This window comes from Schistocerca cancellata, chromosome 1 (assembly GCF_023864275.1).
Source record: "Schistocerca cancellata isolate TAMUIC-IGC-003103 chromosome 1, iqSchCanc2.1, whole genome shotgun sequence".
NCBI lineage: Eukaryota > Metazoa > Arthropoda > Insecta > Orthoptera > Acrididae > Schistocerca > Schistocerca cancellata.
In genome coordinates this window covers 1,267,872,274-1,267,897,716 of record NC_064626.1, presented here as the reverse complement: position 1 = coordinate 1,267,897,716, position 25,443 = coordinate 1,267,872,274, and the positions used below count along the sequence as shown (strand labels likewise).

At 41.9% G+C, this 25,443-nt stretch overlaps 1 protein-coding gene across 1 annotated transcript in view; it reads left to right on the top strand.

Annotated features, from left to right (window-relative positions):
- The window catches only part of LOC126094964 (uncharacterized), a 153,024-nt gene that overhangs the window by 60,556 nt on the left and 67,025 nt on the right, over window positions 1–25,443 (top strand). Inside the window, exons 5-6 of the mRNA XM_049909622.1 lie at window positions 6,376–6,890; window positions 12,025–13,567. Coding sequence (XP_049765579.1) covers window positions 6,376–6,890; window positions 12,025–13,567 — 2,058 coding nt within the window. The remainder of the gene's footprint in view (window positions 1–6,375; window positions 6,891–12,024; window positions 13,568–25,443) is intronic.

Genomic DNA, 25,443 nt, shown 5'->3' with positions numbered 1-25,443 from the left:
TGCATTCTCTCATTCTTAAATACTGGGTAATTAAAGTCCAGGCATTTGCATGCTATCAGTTATGTTGCCTCAAGAGAAACACACAGTTTCTAACTGAAGTAGTTGTCTTATTGTGTTAAGCTTCTAACAAAAGATTGTGCCTCTTAAAGAGTAGATTATGGCAGCCTTTAAATTTTTAAAGTGGGTCAATAATTACATGAAATATTGAAAATCAAATTTGGTAGGCTACCTGCAAATGGGTTTGGTAACTGTGCCCTGGATTAGAAGTTTAATAATATGGATATGGATAACATTTTCAATGCAGAAATAAAAATTGCAAGATTCAAAACATCACAGTGACTTTACTTGTTGGTGATAAAAGGAATGTAAATCAATGTAATTTGAGTATATAGCAACTGAAGGTTACACAGTAATCACTGAAATGATCGAAATGCATTGTAGTTATATACTGAAGCCAGTGACTGGTTGGTATTCTAAGCATACAGTTGGTATTCTAAGCATACAGTAACAGACTCAAAAGCCATTCCATCTTGGATGAAAGTATTTGTAAAAAAGTACTTGTGACAGTTAATTTACATCAGTAACTTAATAATAGTGACTTAAGAGGCAGTAAAATATTAGAATGACATTTCATTTCTATAACATTTCCAATTTATGTTTAGTGCTGTGGCCATAAATATGAGTATAAGGGTATCTTTCATTACTTGCTATGTCATCCTCTTCTGCCTGACATGTTCTTTACATTTCAAACAAATCATCAGGAGCACAGTGAAAATGTAGGGCTTTTGAATGGGGACAACACAAACATTACAAAAAAATGAACAATAAAGAAATTCAGAAACCCCAGCACACCAACATATGTAACTATATTTCATGTACACCAACACTAAAATACTGACAATTATTGATATCCATGCATCAGAATCAGTGCAACTGAATACATAAATCATATTTTCTAATACACATACTCCCTTGTAACGGCGAAATAATATTTCAGTTCTTGTATAGGAAACTAAAGTAAAACTATATACATAAGCTACATCTTCCAATACACATATACACTATTAATAGTGAAGTCTTGAAAGTTATTTCAGACACTGCATCATAGTAGATGGGCTAAAGTAATGTACATAAGGGATGCCAGTCCCTTCTGATGTTGTGAAGGTCATACTCGAGTTGTAAAGGTCATACTTGAACCCCACCAAGGACCATATTTAGTGTCTTCACTCATCTCAAACTAAGAAGAGTAAACAACAGTGAATGCACAACACAAAGCAAAGCAGAGTACACAAAACATTCATCAAAAACTACAGAGCAACTGTTTGCTGAGGTTGACAGTACTGTAAACGTGTAGTTCGGGCATGACCTCTGCTGGTATCTTTAGGAACCACAGACCAAAACATCCTCTGCCTAAAACTGCCACAATATAATGTCTGTATATAACATACTCCAAAACGTCCCAACATACTATGCACCGAAAGCAAATTATGCCTCAAAACAAGCATTTTCAAGATTACATTAATTTTATGTTCAGTTGGAAAGCAGAAAAATTGGTATCACTGAGAAAAAAGTGAAAAACTATGAAAAATAACAAACAGGTGATTACTTACTTTTAAAACAGATTAATCCTTCCCACCATATAGCAGAGATGCTGAGTTGCAGACAGGCACAACAAAAAGACTGTCACAAATAAAGTTTTCAGCCAGTAAGGCCTTCGTCAAAATCAGACGACACACACACACACACACACACACACACACACACACACACACTTACTCATGCAAATGCAACTCACACACACGACTCCAGTCTCGGGTAACATAAGCCACACTATGAGCAGAAGTACAAGTACATGATGGGAGTTGTGACTGGATGGGGGTAAGGAGGAGGCTGGGGTGGGGTGGGGGAGAGATAGTAGGGTATGAGTGGAGGACAGTGAAGTGCTGCTGGGGAGTGCACAGGGATGAGGTGGAGAGAGTGCAGGGCAGCTATGTGCAGGTGGTAGGTTAGACAGAGGATTAAGGAGAGGTGGGGAGGGTGGTTGGGTTGCGGAAAAGGAGACAAGTAAAAAGACTTGGTGTGATAGTGGAATGAGGGCCGTGTAGTGCTGGAATGGGAACAGGGAAGGGGTTGGATGGGTGAGGACAATGACTAATGAAGGTTGAGGCCAGGAGGGTTACGGAAACATAGGATATATTGCAGGGAAAGTTCCCACCTGCGCAGTTCAGAAAAGTTGGTGTTGGTGGGAAGAATCCATATACCACAGGCTTTGAAGCAGTCATAGAAATGAAGGATGTCATGTTTGACAGAGTTCTCAGCAACGGGATGATCCACTTGTTTCTTGGTCACAGTTTGTTGGAGGCCATTCATGCAGACAGACGTCTTGTTGGTTGTCATGCCCACATAGAATGCAGAACAGTGGTTGCAGTTTAGCTTGTAGATCAAATGACTGTCTTCACAGGTACCCCTGTCTTTGCTGGGATAGATGATGTCTGTGACTGGACTGGAGTAGGTGGTGGTGGGAGGATGTATGGGACAGGTCTTGCATCTAGGTCTATTACAGGCATATGAGCTATGAGGTAAGGGGTTGGGAGCAGGGGTCATATAGGGACGGATGAGTATATTGTGTAGGTTCGGTGGACAGTAGTATACCACTGTGGGAGGAGTGGGAAGGATAGTAGCAGGACATTTTTCATTTCAGGGCATGACAAGAGGTAGAGAGACTGCAGTCATGTGTATGTGAGTTGCGTTTGCTTGAGAGTGTGTGTACATGTGTCTGTCGCCTATTTTTAATGAAGGCCTTACTGGGTGACACCTTTATTTGCAACAGTCTTTTAGTTGTGTCAATCTGCGATTCAGCATCTCTGCTATATGATGAGTAACAACTTTCCTTAACATAATATTGTTACGTTCCATGCTTGATTTTCCATTGTTCCATTAATCCTTCTGTTATTGTGACTGGTGGTTAATTTATCAACTACTCTTTGCACATCAACAGTTTCATCACAGCCCTTTCTATTTCAAGAATAGACAAATAAACCTTAGCTGTTCATCAGACAATGAATTATAGGGTGTAGAAAAATTTTCGCTACCAGTATTGTGACTTCCATACCCTATAAAGGAACAGTCACTGAGTTCAACAGCATCCACTATGAATAAAATTCATTTAGACAATGAATTCCTTAAATAATTTTTTACATATCACATACACAAAAAATGGTTATCACAAGACACAGAGAAATGTGGAATAGTCACTACTATTTGATTTAATTTCTTCAAATCATGTAACACTAGTTTATATTGCTCTAACACCTTGAGCAATGCAGGTAAATTGTCAGTCTTCACTCTGTTATGCTGTTCATGTCTAATGATAAGATTTTTTAATATCTTAATTTCTGCCTCCAATTATTCAGTATTACATGAATAATTTTGTGCTAATGACAGTAACATTTACACAATGGAAAATCCAGGATGGACTGTAACATTATTACCAAAAGAGTAACAATATTATCAAAAGAATAGCTTTTCATAGTATTGTGGCAGTAACATTTGTTCATTCACAAAAAATATTCACTTTTTGGCTTTAGACAAGTGATTCCAGAGTTTGAAGTAAAACATCTCTCAAGTTTGAAGTAAAACATCTCTCAAGTTCAGTGTCCATTATATGTAAAACTTTATCAAATACTAAAGATTTGAAATCAGTCGAATGTATAGGTTCCAGGCTACCTTTATTTGGCAAATCACACACACATACTCCAAGATGTTTTGGCAACTTTTGAATTCTTCCAAGAGAAGAGTCATATCAGCACCTACTTTTGTTGCCACTTCTACACTTTCTTTTACACACATATGTGAAGCTTGCATCTGATTCCCACATTTGTTTGAACTGATCCCTTGTAGCATCTATTAAGTTGATTGCAATAACAGTATCACAGTCTTTCCCCTCAAGTAAATCAGAGAATGGCGTCCACTTTTTTAGCAAATACGTGAACAGGCATAAATGAAAAACAAAAGAAAAATTCAACTTTGCACTGGATTCTGATGCTCCTGCAGCTTGTTTGGAATTTTCTGCCTGAATGTTTACTAGAGTTACAGTGATGGCTCCAGTTGTCTTCATCACAGCCAGACATGAAGAATATTGTCAGACCCACGTAGCGTCACTTAAATTTTTTAACTCCACTTTTCCAATCCTCATTTTTATTTGTGTATCAATAAATATCTGAAGCACTGCTGAACCACTCATAAAAACACATGAGTCCCTGCACTGTAATTAAAAAAAAAAAAATTGTGGCCAATTTGATTCCTTTGCATGTCACCTCTATGACAAGATTCAACTTTTATTACGAAAAGGATAGATTTCTACTCACCATATAGTAGAGATGTTGAGTTGCAGACAAGCACAATGAAAAGACTGCTAGACAAGTAAGCTTTTGGCTAAAAGGCCTTCTTCTGAACTTTAAAACACACACACACACACACACACACACACACACACACACACACACACACACATGCAAATGCAACTCACATACACATGACCATTGTCACTGGTTACCGAGGCCAGATTCAACAGAGAAAGTGGTCACACGCGCATGTGTGTGTGTGTATGTGTGTGTGTGTGTGTGTGTGTGTGTGTGTGTGTGTTTTGTCAAATTCAGAAGAAGGCCTTTTAGCCAAAGGCTTATTTGTTTAGCAATCTTTTTATTGTGCCTGTCTGCGACTCAACATCTCCACTGTATGGTGAGTAGCAATCAAGCCATTTCATAACACTGTCATTACTCCATCCTGGATTCCCTATTGTTCAAAATAGCAAACAGCAACAGCAACGAGCCGCTGATGACATCAGAACAATGATCACATCTAACCACTATGGCAGTTAAAAATCAAACAATGGAAAGTCCAGGATGGAATGTAACATTATTATGAAAAGGAAAGTTGCCACCCATCATATAGCAGAGATGCTGAGTCACAGATAGACACAACAATAAGACTGAATAAAATGTTCTCAGGTTTCCAACCGCGTCAATTGCTTAAACCTACACGTGTTTTCGGCCAAGCACTCCTTGGCCATTGTCAAGTGTTATGACTGCCAGTGGACTGTTGGTGTGCCCTTATATACGCTAGCTGCTGGCTGTGACGTCACTGGTGCCTGTGACATTGCCATATATGGGCATGTTTTGAGTCGGCGTTCAATGTGCCCTCTTCAGCTGCGCGATCGCTGGATCCCACACAGCGCTGAGCTGCAAGCCACCGTCTCTATTCAGGGTGTTTGCGGTAATTTTTTATTTCAATAGCTTCCTTTATTAAACTGTCCCAGAAGCCGTTAGTGCGAGCCACAACAGAGGTATCATCAAATTTTATGTGGTGACCGTTTTCTAGCGCATGCTCAGCTAACGCAGATTTCTCTGGATAGCGTAGGCAATAATACCTCTCATGTTCTTTCCTGCGTTGTTCCACAGTGCGCACTGTTTGTCTGATGTACTTCTGGCCACACTCACAAGGTATTTCGTAAACTCCAGGTGTTCTGAGACCTACTGCATCTTTAACTGCTCTCAGTAATTGACGGATTTTTGTTGGAGGCCTGAAGAGGGATTTGATTTTGTGTCTTTTCAATAGGCGGCTTATCTTTCCCGACACAGAGCCACAGAATGGCAGCAAAGCAAGTTTCTTTTCCTGCTCTTCGTCGGTGGTCTTATTCTGATATTTCCCAGAAATCACTTCTTTCACTTGATGGGCCCTGTAGTCGTTATTCTTGATAACCTTGCATAGGTGGCTCAGTTTGTGGGACAGGTTGTCGTCGTCTGATATTACTCTTGCACGTTGCACCAATGTTTGTAATACTCTGCACTTCTGTGCTGGATGATGATTGCTGATGGCATGGCATATATAAGGGCGCACCAACAGCCCACTGGCAGTCATAACACTTGACAATGGCCAAGGAGTGCTTGGCTGAAAGCTCGTGTAGTTTAAGCAATTGACGCAGTTGGAAACCCGAGAACATTTTATTCAATGCATTCAAACAAAAAGACTGTCACAGTATAAGATTTTGGACAACAAGGCCTTTGCTTAAAACAGACAAGGCAGTTGCTGTTGCTCGCAGTGTGGTTTCAGCTGCCAGAGGCTGCTGTCATGTGTATGTGAGCTGTGTTTGCATGTGTGTCATCTATTTTCAACAAAGGCCTTGTTGGCCGATATCTTATATTGTGACAGTCTTTCTGTTGTGCCTATCTGTGACTCAGCATCTCTGCTATATGGTTAGTGGCAACTTTCCTTTTCGCATTACAACAGTTAAATTCTTGTGCCTGTAATCATAATTTTTTGGCCTTAAATGATAAAATACTATATTATTTGTTATAGCTGTTCTTTTGTTGACAGGTACGTGGAAGGATCCTTTGGTGATGCTTTACATGTACACCCAGGACAGTCATCCCTGAGTGTACCACCAAAGGATCCCCACACAGCACTGCTGCCATCTACTGGACAGGTGATGGATGTTGCTACAAGAGAAACAAATACTGGACTGTTAGCCACCAGCGGGAGACTAATGTTACCAGATCCATTTCCATCTGTAGCACCTTATCTGGGACTTAAAAGCACACCTGAAGAAAGAGAGAAGTTTATGAAGAGCTTTTGGACATCAGTTTATCAGCAGCAAGCTCTCAAACTAGGCCTCTTGCCGAAGTTACAAACCAATCTGACACCACATGTTGATCAACTGGGAACACAACTATATCAACAAATGAGGGGACACAAAGAGTTCAGACATGCCCTTGCTGAGCTTGATCACCAGATACTGGCCCGTGGCAGCCTTGGATCAGCAACGCCACTTGCTGCACTTCCTCCAGCACCTTCTACACATTCCAGCACATCAGATCCACTTTCCGCCTATGGTTAGAAAAATTTCTCTTTATAATATTCTTTAGTGTTGTGGTAATAAGATGCTCCTACAGCTATAGTTTGATAAGTTTAAATGATGTGTTTATTGAGAATGCGAAATACATCCTATAGCATAGCTGTGCCTCCATGAAATCTGGCTGAAAAATGTTTATGATGCAGTCCACACCAAGTTTACAGTTCAAACGTTTTAACAGCACTTTGATGTTGAATAACCTATGGTTTATGGCCAGATCGAGTCTCATCTGCTTAAATTTGCACAGATAATTGGTTAGCACCATACTACACTCTGATGTCCTATAATGTGATTATGTAATAAAATGGAACACCTACAGCGGTCCTTTTGATGTGTTTCATGTGCTTCAGTACACCATCTTCAGGCCTTAAGTGATGTTGAGGGGGTTAACACCAATCATATACATGATTCCATCAGTGGCCAACATCTATGAATTGGTTTTCACAGACTGCATGCAACAATGATATTGTACCTCCAACCATCAGCCACCAATAGTTGTATGTGTCTCAGTCTGTATGTCTGGGCAATTTATTAAACATGCTGAACAGACAGTGACTGAGTCCCCACAGTGCACATGTCAGTACAAATAATGCCATATGCATTGATTCCCATCAATCCTTTTTCCTTCTAACAACTCACAGTGAGAGTGAGAACAGCCTCCCTTGCTTGTTTTGTTTTGATGACGCTCACAATCTTTAGCACTGTTCCTAGAAATGACTACGGACCTTGGTTTTCAGCTCTCTGATCCACAGACTTCACTTATTCAGTGACAACCTGGTCTTTGAACATCCTGTAACTAACTGCCCCTGCCTCTGAAAGAATGTGCTGCAGAATGCAAGTTCTTCTATGTTTTTCTAGGTTTTGTGGATAATGTTATCTCAGAGAACACTATATATATCGATAAAGAAAGGCATTCTCTCTTTTCTTGTTTTTGTGCATAATTTTAACTCATAGAACACATTATTTTTATTCAAATGTTCCGTATTTGACTCTCTCAGTGAAATCTGTGCATGTTGCTTATAAAGACTCCATGGATCTACACAAGGAACCATAAACTCTTAAGACTAGTGGTGATGATGGGGAGGAAGATACAGTGCAGTAAAGAAATTATAATATTAGTTTGCTTGCATTGCAGAGCAATCAGTTCTAATATAATCCTCATCCATCTCAAACGAGACATAAGTCATTGATTAAGTGTAAGTGATACATTTTCATTTTTCTCTGCATGAACAGCTGGGCATCTGTTGAGAAGTGGGTAAATAATGTCCATGAATCAAAATGCATGACTCATTCTGCATTACTCTTTCTGGGCCTGAAAATAACAGTGTATCTATCTCCATTGTGGACTCTGACTACAATCTATTGGTTATGAACTGTAGATTAAAACTGAAGAAACTGCAAAAGGATGGTAATTTAAGGAGATGGGACAGGATTAACTGAAAGAACCAGAGAGTGTAGAGAGTTTCAGAGAGAGCATTAGGGAATGACTGACAAGAAAACGGGAAAGAAATACAGTAGAAGAAGAATGGGTAACTTTGAGAGTTGAGATAGTGAAGGCAGTAGAGGATCAAGTAGGTAAAAAAACAAGGGCTAGCAGAAATCCTTGGGTAACAGAAGATATATTGAATTTAATTGATGAAAGGAGAAAGTATAAAAGTACAGTAAGTGAAGCAGGCAAAAAGGAATACAAACTTCTCAAAAATGAGATCGACAGGAAGTGCAAAAAGTGTAAGCAGGGAAAATTACCGAACAATCAGTTTAATAAGCCATGGATGCAAAATACTAACGCGAATTCTTTACAGACGAATGGAAAAACTGGTAGAAGCCGACCTTGGGGGAAGATCAGTTTGGATTCCATAGAAATATTGGAAGACGTGAGGCAATACTGACCCTACGACTTCACTTAGAAGCTAGATTAAGGAAAGGCAAACCTACTTTTCTAGAATTTGTAGAGTTAGAGAAAGCTTTTGACAATGTTGGCTGGAATACTCTCTTTCAAATTCTGAAGGTGGCAGAGGTAAAATACAGGGAGCAAAAGGCGATTTACAATTTGTACAGAAACCAGATGGCAGTTATAAGAGTCGAGGGGTATAAAAGGGATGCAGTGGACTGAGACAGGGTTGTAGCCTATCCCCAGTGTTATGCAATCTATACATTGAACAAGCAGTAAAGGAAACAAAAGAAAAAGATTTGCGTAGGAATTAAGATCCATGGGGAAGAAATAAAACTTGGAGGTTAGCCGATGAAATTGTAATTCTGTCAGAGACAGCAAAGGACCTGTAAGAGCAATTGAATGGAATGGACAGTGTCTTGAAAGGAGGATATAAGATGGACATCAACAAAAGCAAAACAGGGATAATGGAACGTAGTCTAATTGGCAAAGTTTTACAGAAGTTTGAACTGTAGTGTGTACTTCAATGCGAGATGCTTTTAATAATTTCCACTACGAAATTCTGTCTCGAAGTCTGGCAGAAAACCCAAAGAGATTCTGGTCATACAACAAAGCACACCTAAGGCAAGACACAATCAATACCTTCACTGCACGATAACAACGGTGAAGTCACTGGCCACTAAAGCAGAGTTATTAAACACGGTTTTCCAAAACTCCTTACCAAAGATGATGAAGTAAATATTCCTGAATTCCAATCAAGAACAACTGCCAAGATGAGAAACATAGAAGTAGATATCCTCGGTGTAACAAAGCAGCTGGAATCACTTAATAAAGCCAAGGCATCCGGTCCAGACTGAATACCAGTCAGGTTCCTCTCAGAGTATGCTGATAAAATAGCTCCATATTTAGCAACTATATACAACCACTCACTCACAGAAAGATCCGTACCTAAAGACTGGAAAATCTCTCAAGTCACACCAACACCCAAAAAGGGAAGTAGGAGTAATACGCTGAATTACAGACCAATATCACTAACATCGATTTGCAGTACGGTTTTGGAACATATACTGTATTCAAACATTATGAAGTACCTTGAAGAAAACAATTTATTGACATATAGTCAGCACGGACTCAGAAAATATCATTCTTCTGAAACACAACTAGCTCTTTATACTCATGAAGTAGAGTAGGGGAATGTCAAATTGATTCCATATTTTTAGATTTCCAGATTGACATCGTTCCTCACAAGCGTCTTCTAATCAAACTGCATGCCTACGGAGTATCGCCACAGTTGTGCAACTGGATTCCTGATTTCCTGTCAGAAAGGTCACAGTTCGTAGTAATAGACGGAAAGTCATCAAGTAAAACAGAAGTAATATCCGGCGTTCCCCAAGGAAGTGTTATAGGCCTTCTATTGTTCCTGATCTATATTAATGACTTAGGAGACAATCTGAGTAGCCGTCTTAGATTGTTTGCAGATGATGTTGTCATTTACCATCTCATAGTCATCAGATGATCAAAATGACTTGCAAAATGATTTAGATAAGATATCTGTATGGTGCGAAAAGTGGCCATTGACCCTGAATAAAGAAAAGTGTGACGTTCTTCACATGAGTACTACAAGATTTCATCTAAATTTCGATTACACGACATGTCACACAAATCTGAAGGCTGTAAATTCAACTAAATAGTTAGGGACTGCAATTACAAATAACCTAAATTGAAACGATCACATAGATAATATTGTGGGTAGAGCAAACCAAAGACGGTGATTCATACTGGTGGAACACTTAGAAGGTGCAACAGGTCTACTAAAGAGACTGCTTAAACTACACTTGTCTGCCCTGTTCTGGAGTATTGTTGTGCGGTGTGGGATCTGCATCAGCTGGGACTGACAAATGACATCGAAAAAGTACACACAAGGGCAGCTCGTTTGGTATTACCGCAAAATAGGGGAAATAGTGTCACAGACATGATACATAAATTGGAGTGGCAATCATTAAAACAAAAGTGTTTTTCATTGTGATGGGATCTTCTCATGAAATTTCAATCACCAGTTTTCTCCTCTGATTGCAAAAACATTCTGTTGGCACCCACCTACATAGGGAGAAATGGTCATCACGATAAAATAAGAGAAATCACGGCTCGCACAGAAAAATTTAAGTGCTCATTTTTCCCGCATGCCGTTCGAGAGTGCAATGATAGAGAGACAGCTTGAAGGTCGTTCACTGAACCCTCTGCCAGGCACTTTATTGTGAATAGCAGAGTGATCACGTAGATGTAGATGTAATTGAATCAAGTGATGCTGGGGGGCTTAGATTAGGAAATAAGACACATAAAGTAGTATATGAGTTTTTCTATTTGGGGAGAAATAACTGATGATTGTAGAATTAGAGAGGATATAAAATGTAGACCAGTAATGGCAAGAAAACTGTTTCTGAAGAAGACATATTTGTTAACATTGAATATAGATTTAAGTGTCAGGAAGTCTTTTCTAAAAATATTTGTATGGAGTGTAGCCATGTATGGATGTGAGACATGGACAATAAGTAGTTTAGACAAGAAGAGAATAGAAGCTTTCGAAATGTGGTGCTACAGAAGAATGCTGAAGATTAGATGGGTAGATCACATAACTAATGAGGAGGTACTGAATAGAATTGGGGAGAAGAGGAATTTGTGGCACAACTTGTCTAGAAGAAGGGATCAGTTGGTAGGACATGCTCTGAGGCGTCGTGGGATCACCAATTTAGTACTGGAGGGCAGCACGGAGGGTAAAAATCAAAGAGGGAGACCAAGAGATGAATACATTAAGCAGATTCAGAAGGATGTAGGGCGCAGTAGTTACTTGGAAATGAAGAAGCTTGCACAGGATAGAATAGTATGGAGAGCTGCATCAAACCAGTCTCTGGACTGAAGACCACAACAACAACAACTATTTCCATTCACTGATGTTTTTCTCTTTCATTTTCCTTGTAGCAATGTTTATGTAGCAGTTTTAGACAGCCATGCCTGAAAATTAAAATTTCAAGGGGATTACACAAATCACCCAGGTTTTAAATACACTGTTTTATTCAGCATTTTGTACTTGTTATCTATTGTGAAATCTCATGGTAAACTGTCAGCTGTTTCTATGTAATGATTATGTCAAAGTTTGTTAGGTAAGTAACAGCTCTCAGTTGAGTATGAGCAGTTCTTTTTTAACACTGGCATTTATTGTTTTCAGGTTCTGCCCTGGCACAATACACCCAGAGCGGAAGATCTGCTACCTCCTCATCATATCAGAGTGACTTCCTGAGGTCAGCTCTACAAGATACGAATTCCTCAGTACAAACTCCAGCTTTACCTGCTTGTAGTAACAGTGGATGCTGTAATAATGCAAACTGTAAAACAACAAAGAAGCAACAGCAAAAAAAAGAACTGGAGCACTTGAAGCTAGTTCAAAGGCAACAGTTGCAGAGGAAAAGTGCGGAAGACACAGTGATAAGGATGAATGAAGAAACACTGAGAAGGAGGAATGAACAGCTGCAGCAGCAACAGCAGAGAAAAATTGAAGAAGACACAGTGAAGCGACTGAATGAAGAGCTCCAGAAACAGGCGATACAGGCACATATTGAACAACAACAACAGTCACAGTGCACTCAGAAAAAGAAGAAAACTCTGACACAGATACAGGAGCAAGCAGAAACAGCCCATGCCTTGAAAGATGGACTCTGTATTCCAGTTCTACAGCAGCACAGAAATGAACATGGTATCATTACACAGAGCCAACACTTAGAAACAATGCCACACCAGGATATGAACCTGCAGTTAAACAAAGTAAAAGCAAAAAGAGGATGCAAAAGAAAATCAGAATCACTTGAACAAGAATGCACTGTGCAATGGGCAATGAATTTTGAAGGACATAAAGCTTCACAAAGCTCTTCAGTAGGAAGAATGCAGAGAGGTGTAATTGTGCACGGGAAGGAGTATGTGAATCAAATGTCAGAATGTATGCGTCAGCAGCAATTCCATTATCTGCACAATGAAAATATGAAGGATTCTCAGACAGATCAGTCAGAGCAAGTGAAACACAAAGAGCAACCAAAAATGTCACAACTAACACAATTGCTTATGCAAGGGCAGTCTGAAATCAGTATGTGTCAAAAGGGAAATGTTCAAAAACAAAAGAAATCTCTGAGAACATCAAAGACAGTTGCTGAACAGGTGATTACAGAGTCTAGGCAAACAAAGCAACCAGAAATGCCTCTTAATATATCGAACAAAAAATCACTGCATGTGCAGAATCTGTTTACTGATCTGCATGTACAGCAGAAAATATCTGAATACATTAAACAAGAGACAATCTCTAGGCCATCTCAAGGAACTGTAATAAAATCTAAGGAAGATCAGGAAGCTCGGCTGAACATGTGGTGTAACAGTACTCTGAATACAGCAAAGGTAGCAGAAGATTTGCAACAGGCACAATTTGGAGTAGACTTACAGAGAAAACATCTCTCCTTCAGTCATGATGACACAGTGTCTTCACCAATGGTTGATGACAGCCATGGCTTGGATCTCAGTAGCCAAAGACATGTACAAAAACTTATGTGTGATAATATTACAGTAAAGACAGAAGAAGATATTGAAGAAATTTGTGATCGGACCACAAATGAACAGAATCAAGAAACATTTGACTTCCTGGAGGAACTGGACGAAATAAAATTAGATACGTTGCAGCAGCAGAATACAGACCAACAACAAAATCTTCTAGAGCTTCCATCATTTGGGTGTGTACACATATTGAGATAGAGTAGTATAAGTTCAGAATGTATGGACCTTTCTCAAATACAGGTAAAAAATATATTTTCAGTGTAATACAAAAAACATGTGCCCTCTGTAGTGTTGCTTTGCATATCATTAATTTCAATTACTTTGCCTCATAAGGAATGCTGACCACAACACGCTACATGATTTTGTAATTTTACAGTTCTATAAATTTCTACATTTATTTTGTAGTGTTTTATTTCTTTTGTTTTCTCTTCATTTTATCAGTACCTTAAAGATGTTTAATATGAGCCATTTGCTTAGTAGATTTATCTTCACACTCATGCTAAGGTATAATCTGAACCAGCAACTCTCTGGTTACCAATATTTCATCTAATGGAAAACAGTTAACCAAACTGAAAAGTAATATAGAGAAAAATAACAATAAAACTGAAACATGTGTAAGCCACAAAAAAATTCAAGTATTGTCAAAGCCAAGAACACAATGGTCACTATCCAAATGCCGCATGGAAACGTACTTTGAAAGTTTATAGAAACAACTGTAAGTGATAAACCTAGCAATGTATTGCCACCCCGTATGTATATGAAGGCAATTTCAGTATACAGACAAGTATTTAAGCAGTCATTTTTTCCATGATCTATAAATGAATGGAACAGAAGAAACCCCTAATAACTAGTACAATGGGATATGCCCTCTGCCATGCACTTCACAGTAGCTTGCCAAGTCTAAATGTAGATGTCCTTTCCAGTTTGATTTTATCTGATTTCTTTATCTGGTCCTGTTAATTACATAATGAACAAATGGTGTACTAGTAATAAAGAACAAGTCAAATGAAATAACACAAAATCATGTGAGCATTACATATATCACACAAATACTTATTTTCTATGAACAACTGACTGTGGACAATGTTACAACCTCAATTTTATTGGTATAAGTTCAAGCGAATGCTTTAAGTGGCAAAATGGATGAAAGCACCCATTTTTATCCCAGTGCCACAAATAAATTATGAAATTTACATTTTGTCATTACAATTTAAATATAAAATTATCTTCATCACATAAATAAGTTCAAATGAATACTTAATAGTGCACAATAAATAGTAGATCACATTTTAACCTATGATATAAATAAATTTACATTTTATCACTGTAACTTATGTTAGGAGTATACAATTTTGTCTTCGTAATGAAAGTAAACAGTTTCTTTCCACTATTTTTACTAAAAAGGATTCTTATTACTCTAGGAATTAAGTTTGTTCTCTGAGGAGTGTTTTTCATTTACTTTTGAATACTTGCATGTTATTAATTTCCTTTTTTATACTGTTGGAAAGCTTGATATATACTTTTCTCCTGACTCAGTTACTCCCCTGTGGACGTATGTGAGAGTTTCAGAGCCTTGGTGGAAATTATTTCCATCCTGTGTTATGCTTATGAATTTCACAATATTTCTGGAATAATTCCTTGTTGCTGGCTACAAACATTATTAGCGAGTGTGTGGGTGTGTGTGTGTGTGTGTGTGTGTGTGTCTATATATATATATATATATATATATATATATATATATATATATATATAATAGAGGGAACGTTCCACGTGGGAAAAATATATTTAAAAAGAAAGATGATGAGACTTACCAAACAAAAGCGCTGGCAGGTCGATAGACACACAGACAAACACAAACATACACACAAAATCTAGCTTTCGCAACCAATGGTTGCCTCGTCAGGAAAGAGGGAAGGAGAGGGAAAGACAAAAGGATTTGGGTTTTAAGGGAGAGGGTAGGGAGTCATTCCAATCCCGGGAGCGGAAAGACTTACCTTAGGGGGAAAAAGGAGGGAAAAAAGGACAGGTATACACTCGCACACACACACATATCCATCCTCATATACACAGACACAAGCAGACATTTGTAAAGGCAAAGAGTTTGGGCAGAGATGTCAGTCGGGGCGGATGTACAAAGGCAAAGATGATGTTGAAAGACAGGTGAGGTACGAGCGGCGGCAAATTGAAATTAGAAATTAGCGGAGATTGAGGCCTGGCGGATAGCGAGAAGAGAGGATATGCTGAAGGGCAAGTTCCCATCTCCGGAGTTCTGACAGGTTGGTGTTAGTGGGAAGTATCCAGATAACCCGGACGGTGTAACACTGTGCCAAGATGTGCTGGCCGTGCACCAAGGCATGTTTAGCCACAGGGTGATCCTCATTACCAACAAACACTGTCTGCCTGTGTCCATTCATGCGAATGGACAGTTTGTTGCTGGTCATTCCCACATAGAACGCTTCACAGTGTAGGCAGGTCAGTTGGTAAATCACGTGGGTGCTTTCACACGTGGCTCTGCCTTTGATCGTGTACACCTTCCGGGTTACAGGACTGGAGTAGGTGGTGGTGGGAGGGTGCATGGGACAGGTTTTACACCGGGGGCGGTTACAGGGGTAGGAGCCAGAGGGTAGGGAAGGTGGTCTGGGGATTTCATAGGGATGAACTAAAAGGTTGCGAAGGTTAGGTGGACGGCGGAAAGACACTCTTGGTGGAGTGGGGAGGATTTCATGAAGGATGGATCTCATTTCAGGGCAGGATTTGAGGAAGTCGTATCCCTGCTGGAGAGCCACATTCAGAATCTGATCCAGTCCCGGAAAGTATCCTGTCACAAGTGGGGCACTTTTGGGGTTCTTCTGTGGAAGGTTCCGGGTTTGAGGAGATGAGGAAGTGGCTCTGGTTATTTGCTTGTGTATCAGGTCGGGAGGGTAGTTACGGGATGCAAAAGCTGTTTTCAGGTTGTTGGTGTAGTGGTTCAAGGATTCCGGACTGGAGCAGATTCGTTTGCCACGAAGACCTAGGCTGTAGGGAAGGGACCGTTTGATGTGGAACGGGTGGCAGCTGTCATAATGGAGGTACTGTTGCTTGTTGGTGGGTTTGATGTGGACGGACGTGTGAAGCTGGCCATTGGACAGGTGGAGGTCAACGTCAAGGAAAGTGGCATGGGATTTGGAGTGGGACCAGGTGAATCTGATGGAACCAAAGGAGTTGAGGTTGGAGAGGAAATTCTGGAGTTCTTCTTCACTGTGAGTCCAGATCATGAAAATGTCATCAATAAATCTGTACCAAACTTCGGGTTGGCAGGCCTGGGTAACCAAGAAGGCTTCCTCTAAGCGACCCATGAATAGGTTGGCATACGAGGGGGCCATCCTGGTACCCATGGCTGTTCCCTTTAATTGTTGGTATGTCTGGCCTTCAAAAGTGAAGAAGTTGTGGGTCAGGATGAAGCTGGCTAAGGTAATGAGGAAAGAGGTTTTAGGTAGGGCGGCAGGTGATCGGCGTGAAAGGAAGTGCTCCATCGCAGCGAGGCCCTGGACATGCGGAATATTTGTGTATAAGGAAGTGGCATCAATGGTTACAAGGATGGTTTCCGGGGGTAACAGACTGGGTAGGGATTCCAGGCGTTCGAGAAAGTGGTTGGTGTCTTTGATGAAGGATGGGAGACTGCATGTAATGGGTTGAAGGTGTTGATCTACGTAGGCAGAGATGCGTTCGGTGGGGGCTTGGTAACCAGCTACAATGGGACGGCCGGGATGATTGGGTTTGTGAATTTTGGGAAGAAGGTAGAAGGTAGGGGTGCGGGGTGTTGGTGGGGTCAGGAGGTTGATGGAGTCGGGTGAAAGGTTTTGTAGGGGGCCTAAGGTTCTGAGGATTCCTTGAAGCTCCGCCTGGACATCAGGAATGGGATTGCCTTGGCAAACTTTGTAAGTAGTGTTGTCTGAAAGCTGACGCAGTCCCTCAGTCACATACTCCCGACGATCAAGTACCACAGTTGTGGAACCCTTGTCAGCCGGAAGAATGACGATGGATCGGTCAGCCTTCAGATCACGGATAGCCTGGGCTTCAGCAGTGGTGATGTTGGGAGTAGGATTAAGGTTTTTTAAGAAGGATTGAGAGGCAAGGCTGGAAGTCAGAAATTCCTGGAAGGTTAGGAGAGGGTGATTTTGAGGAAGAGGAGGTGGGTCCCGCTGTGACGGAGGACGGAACTGTTCCAGGCATGGTTCAATTTGGATAGTGTCTTGGGGAGTTGGATCATTAGGAGTAGGATTAGGATCATTTTTCTTCGTGGCAAAGTGATATTTCCAGCAGAGAGTACGGGTGTAGGACAGTAAATCTTTGACGAGGGCTGTTTGGTTAAATCTGGGAGTGGGGCTGAAGGTGAGGCCTTTGGATAGGACAGAGGTTTCGGATTGGGAGAGAGGTTTGGAGGAAAGGTTAACTACTGAATTGGGGTGTTGTGGTTCCAGATTGCATTGATTGGAATTTTGAGGTTTTGGAGGGAGTGGAGCTGGAAGTGGGAGATTGAGTAGATGGGAGAGACTGGGTTTGTGTGCAATGAGAGGAGGTTGAGGTTTGCTGGAAAGGTTGTGAAGGGTGAGTGAGTTGCCTTTCCGGAGGTGGGAAACCAGGAGATTGGATAGTTTTTTAAGGTGGAGGGTGGCATGCTTTTCTAATTTGCGGTTGGCCTGTAGGAGGATGCTCTGAACAACCGGTGTGGATGTGGGAGAGGAAAGATTGAGGACTTTTATTAGGGACAGGAGTTGATGGGTGTGTTGATTGGCTGAGTGGATGTGTAGGTGAAGGATTAGGTGGGTGAGGGCAATGGATTGTTCAGTTTGGAACTGGTATAGGGACTGATGGAAAGAAGGGTTGCAGCCAGAGATGGGAACTTTAAGTGTGAGGCCTTTGGGGGTGATGCCAAATGTCAGACAAGCCTGAGAAAATAAAATATGGGAGTGTAATCTGGCTAGGGCGAAGGCATGTTTGCGGAGGGAATGTAAATAAAACTTAATGGGGTCGTTGTGGAGGTGTTGTGAGGGTGACATGGTCCTAGAAGGTGGAAAGTGGAACACGAGGCTGAAATGAAAATGAAAATAAATATAAAAATATATGGGGGGAGATAAAGGTAAAACTAGAAAGCAAATGGAGATCTGGTGTGAAAAAAGGCGAAAAAGGGTTGGTTAGAGCTGGGCTGTTGATCCTGTGGTGAACTTGTGTAGGTAGAAAATGATGTGCATGAAGGTTAGGTGGTTGTGTTGCCGCCAAAACACGTTAAAGGGTGAAGAAATACGGGAGAATTTCGAAAAAACTACGTGAGGATGTATTAAAAGGGTGGTTTGGTGGTGACAGATTATGGAAATGAAGCTAACAATTGTCTGATGAAGAAATAATGACGTTAAAACCTGTGGGAAGCGGCTAGAAATGATCGATGATGTGAGAAAAACGGAAATGGAAATAAAGCAAAAGATATTAAAACTAGCCGAAAAGGTTGTTAAATAGCTGAAAGGAACTGTTTGTGAAATGGAAACGGTGGATTTTATAGCAGCGGTAGTGTTGAAAGCGGAAAAAAAAATTTTTGGTTTGGAAGTGGGTTACGTATTATTACGTATTATTGAGTATATATCAGCGGGATAAAATTGAATACTGGATTACGGTAAAAAAGGAGAAGGTGAAAAGGAAGTAAAACTGCTGGCAAAAACAGAAGGAGGAAATAAGATGACAGAAAAGACTACGAAATGTAACAGTGACAATAACAATAACAAACGTGATTGTTGGGTTCAAATTAATGATATGAATATAATAGAGGGAACGTTCCACGTGGGAAAAATATATTTAAAAAGAAAGATGATGAGACTTACCAAACAAAAGCGCTGGCAGGTCGATAGACACACAGACAAACACAAACATACACACAAAATCTAGCTTTCGCAACCAATGGTTGCCTCGTCAGGAAAGAGGGAAGGAGAGGGAAAGACAAAAGGATTTGGGTTTTAAGGGAGAGGGTAAGGAGTCATTCCAATCCCGGGAGCGGAAAGACTTACCTTAGGGGGAAAAAGGAGGGAAAAAAGGACAGGTATACACTCGCACACACACACATATCCATCCTCATATACACAGACACAAGCAGACATTTGTAAAGGCAAAGAGTTTGGGCAGAGATGTCAGTCGGGGCGGATGTACAAAGGCAAAGATGATGTTGAAAGACAGGTGAGGTACGAGCGGCGGCAAATTGAAATTAGAAATTAGCGGAGATTGAGGCCTGGCGGATAGCGAGAAGAGAGGATATGCTGAAGGGCAAGTTCCCATCTCCGGAGTTCTGACAGGTTGGTGTTAGTGGGAAGTATCCAGATAACCCGGACGGTGTAACACTGTGCCAAGATGTGCTGGCCGTGCACCAAGGCATGTTTAGCCACAGGGTGATCCTCATTACCAACAAACACTGTCTGCCTGTGTCCATTCATGCGAATGGACAGTTTGTTGCTGGTCATTCCCACATAGAACGCTTCACAGTGTAGGCAGGTCAGTTGGTAAATCACGTGGGTGCTTTCACACGTGGCTCTGCCTTTGATCGTGTACACCTTCCGGGTTACAGGACTGGAGTAGGTGGTGGTGGGAGGGTGCATGGGACAGGTTTTACACCGGGGGCGGTTACAGGGGTAGGAGCCAGAGGGTAGGGAAGGTGGTCTGGGGATTTCATAGGGATGAACTAAAAGGTTGCGAAGGTTAGGTGGACGGCGGAAAGACACTCTTGGTGGAGTGGGGAGGATTTCATGAAGGATGGATCTCATTTCAGGGCAGGATTTGAGGAAGTCGTATCCCTGCTGGAGAGCCACATTCAGAATCTGATCCAGTCCCGGAAAGTATCCTGTCACAAGTGGGGCACTTTTGGGGTTCTTCTGTGGAAGGTTCCGGGTTTGAGGAGATGAGGAAGTGGCTCTGGTTATTTGCTTGTGTATCAGGTCGGGAGGGTAGTTACGGGATGCAAAAGCTGTTTTCAGGTTGTTGGTGTAGTGGTTCAAGGATTCCGGACTGGAGCAGATTCGTTTGCCACGAAGACCTAGGCTGTAGGGAAGGGACCGTTTGATGTGGAACGGGTGGCAGCTGTCATAATGGAGGTACTGTTGCTTGTTGGTGGGTTTGATGTGGACGGACGTGTGAAGCTGGCCATTGGACAGGTGGAGGTCAACGTCAAGGAAAGTGGCATGGGATTTGGAGTGGGACCAGGTGAATCTGATGGAACCAAAGGAGTTGAGGTTGGAGAGGAAATTCTGGAGTTCTTCTTCACTGTGAGTCCAGATCATGAAAATGTCATCAATAAATCTGTACCAAACTTCGGGTTGGCAGGCCTGGGTAACCAAGAAGGCTTCCTCTAAGCGACCCATGAATAGGTTGGCATACGAGGGGGCCATCCTGGTACCCATGGCTGTTCCCTTTAATTGTTGGTATGTCTGGCCTTCAAAAGTGAAGAAGTTGTGGGTCACGTTTGTTATTGTTATTGTCACTGTTACATTTCGTAGTCTTTTCTGTCATCTTATTTCCTCCTTCTGTTTTTGCCAGCAGTTTTACTTCCTTTTCACCTTCTCCTTTTTTACCGTAATCCAGTATTCAATTTTATCCCGCTGATATATACTCAATAATACGTAATAATACGTAACCCACTTCCAAACCAAAAATTTTTTTTTCCGCTTTCAACACTACCGCTGCTATAAAATCCACCGTTTCCATTTCACAAACAGTTCCTTTCAGCTATTTAACAACCTTTTCGGCTAGTTTTAATATCTTTTGCTTTATTTCCATTTCCGTTTTTCTCACATCATCGATCATTTCTAGCCGCTTCCCACAGGTTTTAACGTCATTATTTCTTCATCAGACAATTGTTAGCTTCATTTCCATAATCTGTCACCACCAAACCACCCTTTTAATACATCCTCACGTAGTTTTTTCGAAATTCTCCCGTATTTCTTCACCCTTTAACGTGTTTTGGCGGCAACACAACCACCTAACCTTCATGCACATCATTTTCTACCTACACAAGTTCACCACAGGATCAACAGCCCAGCTCTAACCAACCCTTTTTCGCCTTTTTTCACACCAGATCTCCATTTGCTTTCTAGTTTTACCTTTATCTCCCCCCATATATTTTTATATTTATTTTCATTTTCATTTCAGCCTCGTGTTCCACTTTCCACCTTCTAGGACCATGTCACCCTCACAACACCTCCACAACGACCCCATTAAGTTTTATTTACATTCCCTCCGCAAACATGCCTTCGCCCTAGCCAGATTACACTCCCATATTTTATTTTCTCAGGCTTGTCTGACATTTGGCATCACCCCCAAAGGCCTCACACTTAAAGTTCCCATCTCTGGCTGCAACCCTTCTTTCCATCAGTCCCTATACCAGTTCCAAACTGAACAATCCATTGCCCTCACCCACCTAATCCTTCACCTACACATCCACTCAGCCAATCAACACACCCATCAACTCCTGTCCCTAATAAAAGTCCTCAATCTTTCCTCTCCCACATCCACACCGGTTGTTCAGAGCATCCTCCTACAGGCCAACCGCAAATTAGAAAAGCATGCCACCCTCCACCTTAAAAAACTATCCAATCTCCTGGTTTCCCACCTCCGGAAAGGCAACTCACTCACCCTTCACAACCTTTCCAGCAAACCTCAACCTCCTCTCATTGCACACAAACCCAGTCTCTCCCATCTACTCAATCTCCCACTTCCAGCTCCACTCCCTCCAAAACCTCAAAATTCCAATCAATGCAATCTGGAACCACAACACCCCAATTCAGTAGTTAACCTTTCCTCCAAACCTCTCTCCCAATCCGAAACCTCTGTCCTATCCAAAGGCCTCACCTTCAGCCCCACTCCCAGATTTAACCAAACAGCCCTCGTCAAAGATTTACTGTCCTACACCCGTACTCTCTGCTGGAAATATCACTTTGCCACGAAGAAAAATGATCCTAATCCTACTCCTAATGATCCAACTCCCCAAGACACTATCCAAATTGAACCATGCCTGGAACAGTTCCGTCCTCCGTCACAGCGGGACCCACCTCCTCTTCCTCAAAATCACCCTCTCCTAACCTTCCAGGAATTTCTGACTTCCAGCCTTGCCTCTCAATCCTTCTTAAAAAACCTTAATCCTACTCCCAACATCACCACTGCTGAAGCCCAGGCTATCCGTGATCTGAAGGCTGACCGATCCATCGTCATTCTTCCGGCTGACAAGGGTTCCACAACTGTGGTACTTGATCGTCGGGAGTATGTGACTGAGGGACTGCGTCAGCTTTCAGACAACACTACTTACAAAGTTTGCCAAGGCAATCCCATTCCTGATGTCCAGGCGGAGCTTCAAGGAATCCTCAGAACCTTAGGCCCCCTACAAAACCTTTCACCCGACTCCATCAACCTCCTGACCCCACCAACACCCCGCACCCCTACCTTCTACCTTCTTCCCAAAATTCACAAACCCAATCATCCCGGCCGTCCCATTGTAGCTGGTTACCAAGCCCCCACCGAACGCATCTCTGCCTACGTAGATCAACACCTTCAACCCATTACATGCAGTCTCCCATCCTTCATCAAAGACACCAACCACTTTCTCGAACGCCTGGAATCCCTACCCAGTCTGTTACCCCCGGAAACCATCCTTGTAACCATTGATGCCACTTCCTTATACACAAATATTCCGCATGTCCAGGGCCTCGCTGCGATGGAGCACTTCCTTTCACGCCGATCACCTGCCGCCCTACCTAAAACCTCTTTCCTCATTACCTTAGCCAGCTTCATCCTGACCCACAACTTCTTCACTTTTGAAGGCCAGACATACCAACAATTAAAGGGAACAGCCATGGGTACCAGGATGGCCCCCTCGTATGCCAACCTATTCATGGGTCGCTTAGAGGAAGCCTTCTTGGTTACCCAGGCCTGCCAACCCGAAGTTTGGTACAGATTTATTGATGACATTTTCATGATCTGGACTCACAGTGAAGAAGAACTCCAGAATTTCCTCTCCAACCTCAACTCCTTTGGTTCCATCAGATTCACCTGGTCCCACTCCAAATCCCATGCCACTTTCCTTGACGTTGACCTCCACCTGTCCAATGGCCAGCTTCACACGTCCGTCCACATCAAACCCACCAACAAGCAACAGTACCTCCATTATGACAGCTGCCACCCGTTCCACATCAAACGGTCCCTTCCCTACAGCCTAGGTCTTCGTGGCAAACGAATCTGCTCCAGTCCGGAATCCTTGAACCACTACACCAACAACCTGAAAACAGCTTTTGCATCCCGTAACTACCCTCCCGACCTGATACACAAGCAAATAACCAGAGCCACTTCCTCATCTCCTCAAACCCGGAACCTTCCACAGAAGAACCCCAAAAGTGCCCCACTTGTGACAGGATACTTTCCGGGACTGGATCAGATTCTGAATGTGGCTCTCCAGCAGGGATACGACTTCCTCAAATCCTGCCCTGAAATGAGATCCATCCTTCATGAAATCCTCCCCACTCCACCAAGAGTGTCTTTCCGCCGTCCACCTAACCTTCGCAACCTTTTAGTTCATCCCTATGAAATCCCCAGACCACCTTCCCTACCCTCTGGCTCCTACCCCTGTAACCGCCCCCGGTGTAAAACCTGTCCCATGCACCCTCCCACCACCACCTACTCCAGTCCTGTAACCCGGAAGGTGTACACGATCAAAGGCAGAGCCACGTGTGAAAGCACCCACGTGATTTACCAACTGACCTGCCTACACTGTGAAGCGTTCTATGTGGGAATGACCAGCAACAAACTGTCCATTCGCATGAATGGACACAGGCAGACAGTGTTTGTTGGTAATGAGGATCACCCTGTGGCTAAACATGCCTTGGTGCACGGCCAGCACATCTTGGCACAGTGTTACACCGTCCGGGTTATCTGGATACTTCCCACTAACACCAACCTGTCAGAACTCCGGAGATGGGAACTTGCCCTTCAGCATATCCTCTCTTCTCGCTATCCGCCAGGCCTCAATCTCCGCTAATTTCTAATTTCAATTTGCCGCCGCTCGTACCTCACCTGTCTTTCAACATCATCTTTGCCTTTGTACATCCGCCCCGACTGACATCTCTGCCCAAACTCTTTGCCTTTACAAATGTCTGCTTGTGTCTGTGTATATGAGGATGGATATGTGTGTGTGTGCGAGTGTATACCTGTCCTTTTTTCCCTCCTTTTTCCCCCTAAGGTAAGTCTTTCCGCTCCCGGGATTGGAATGACTCCTTACCCTCTCCCTTAAAACCCAAATCCTTTTGTCTTTCCCTCTCCTTCCCTCTTTCCTGACGAGGCAACCATTGGTTGCGAAAGCTAGATTTTGTGTGTATGTTTGTGTTTGTCTGTGTGTCTATCGACCTGCCAGCGCTTTTGTTTGGTAAGTCTCATCATCTTTCTTTTTAAATATATTTTTCCCACGTGGAACGTTCCCTCTATTATATTCATATCATTAATTTGAACCCAACAATCACGTTTGTTATTGTTATTGTCACTGTTACATTTCGTAGTCTTTTCTGTCATCTTATTTCCTCCTTCTGTTTTTGCCAGCAGTTTTACTTCCTTTTCACCTTCTCCTTTTTTACCGTAATCCAGTATTCAATTTTATCCCGCTGATATATACTCAATAATACGTAATAATACGTAACCCACTTCCAAACCAAAAATTTTTTTTTCCGCTTTCAACACTACCGCTGCTATAAAATCCACCGTTTCCATTTCACAAACAGTTCCTTTCAGCTATTTAACAACCTTTTCGGCTAGTTTTAATATCTTTTGCTTTATTTCCATTTCCGTTTTTCTCACATCATCGATCATTTCTAGCCGCTTCCCACAGGTTTTAACGTCATTATTTCTTCATCAGACAATTGTTAGCTTCATTTCCATAATCTGTCACCACCAAACCACCCTTTTAATACATCCTCACGTAGTTTTTTCGAAATTCTCCCGTATTTCTTCACCCTTTAACGTGTTTTGGCGGCAACACAACCACCTAACCTTCATGCACATC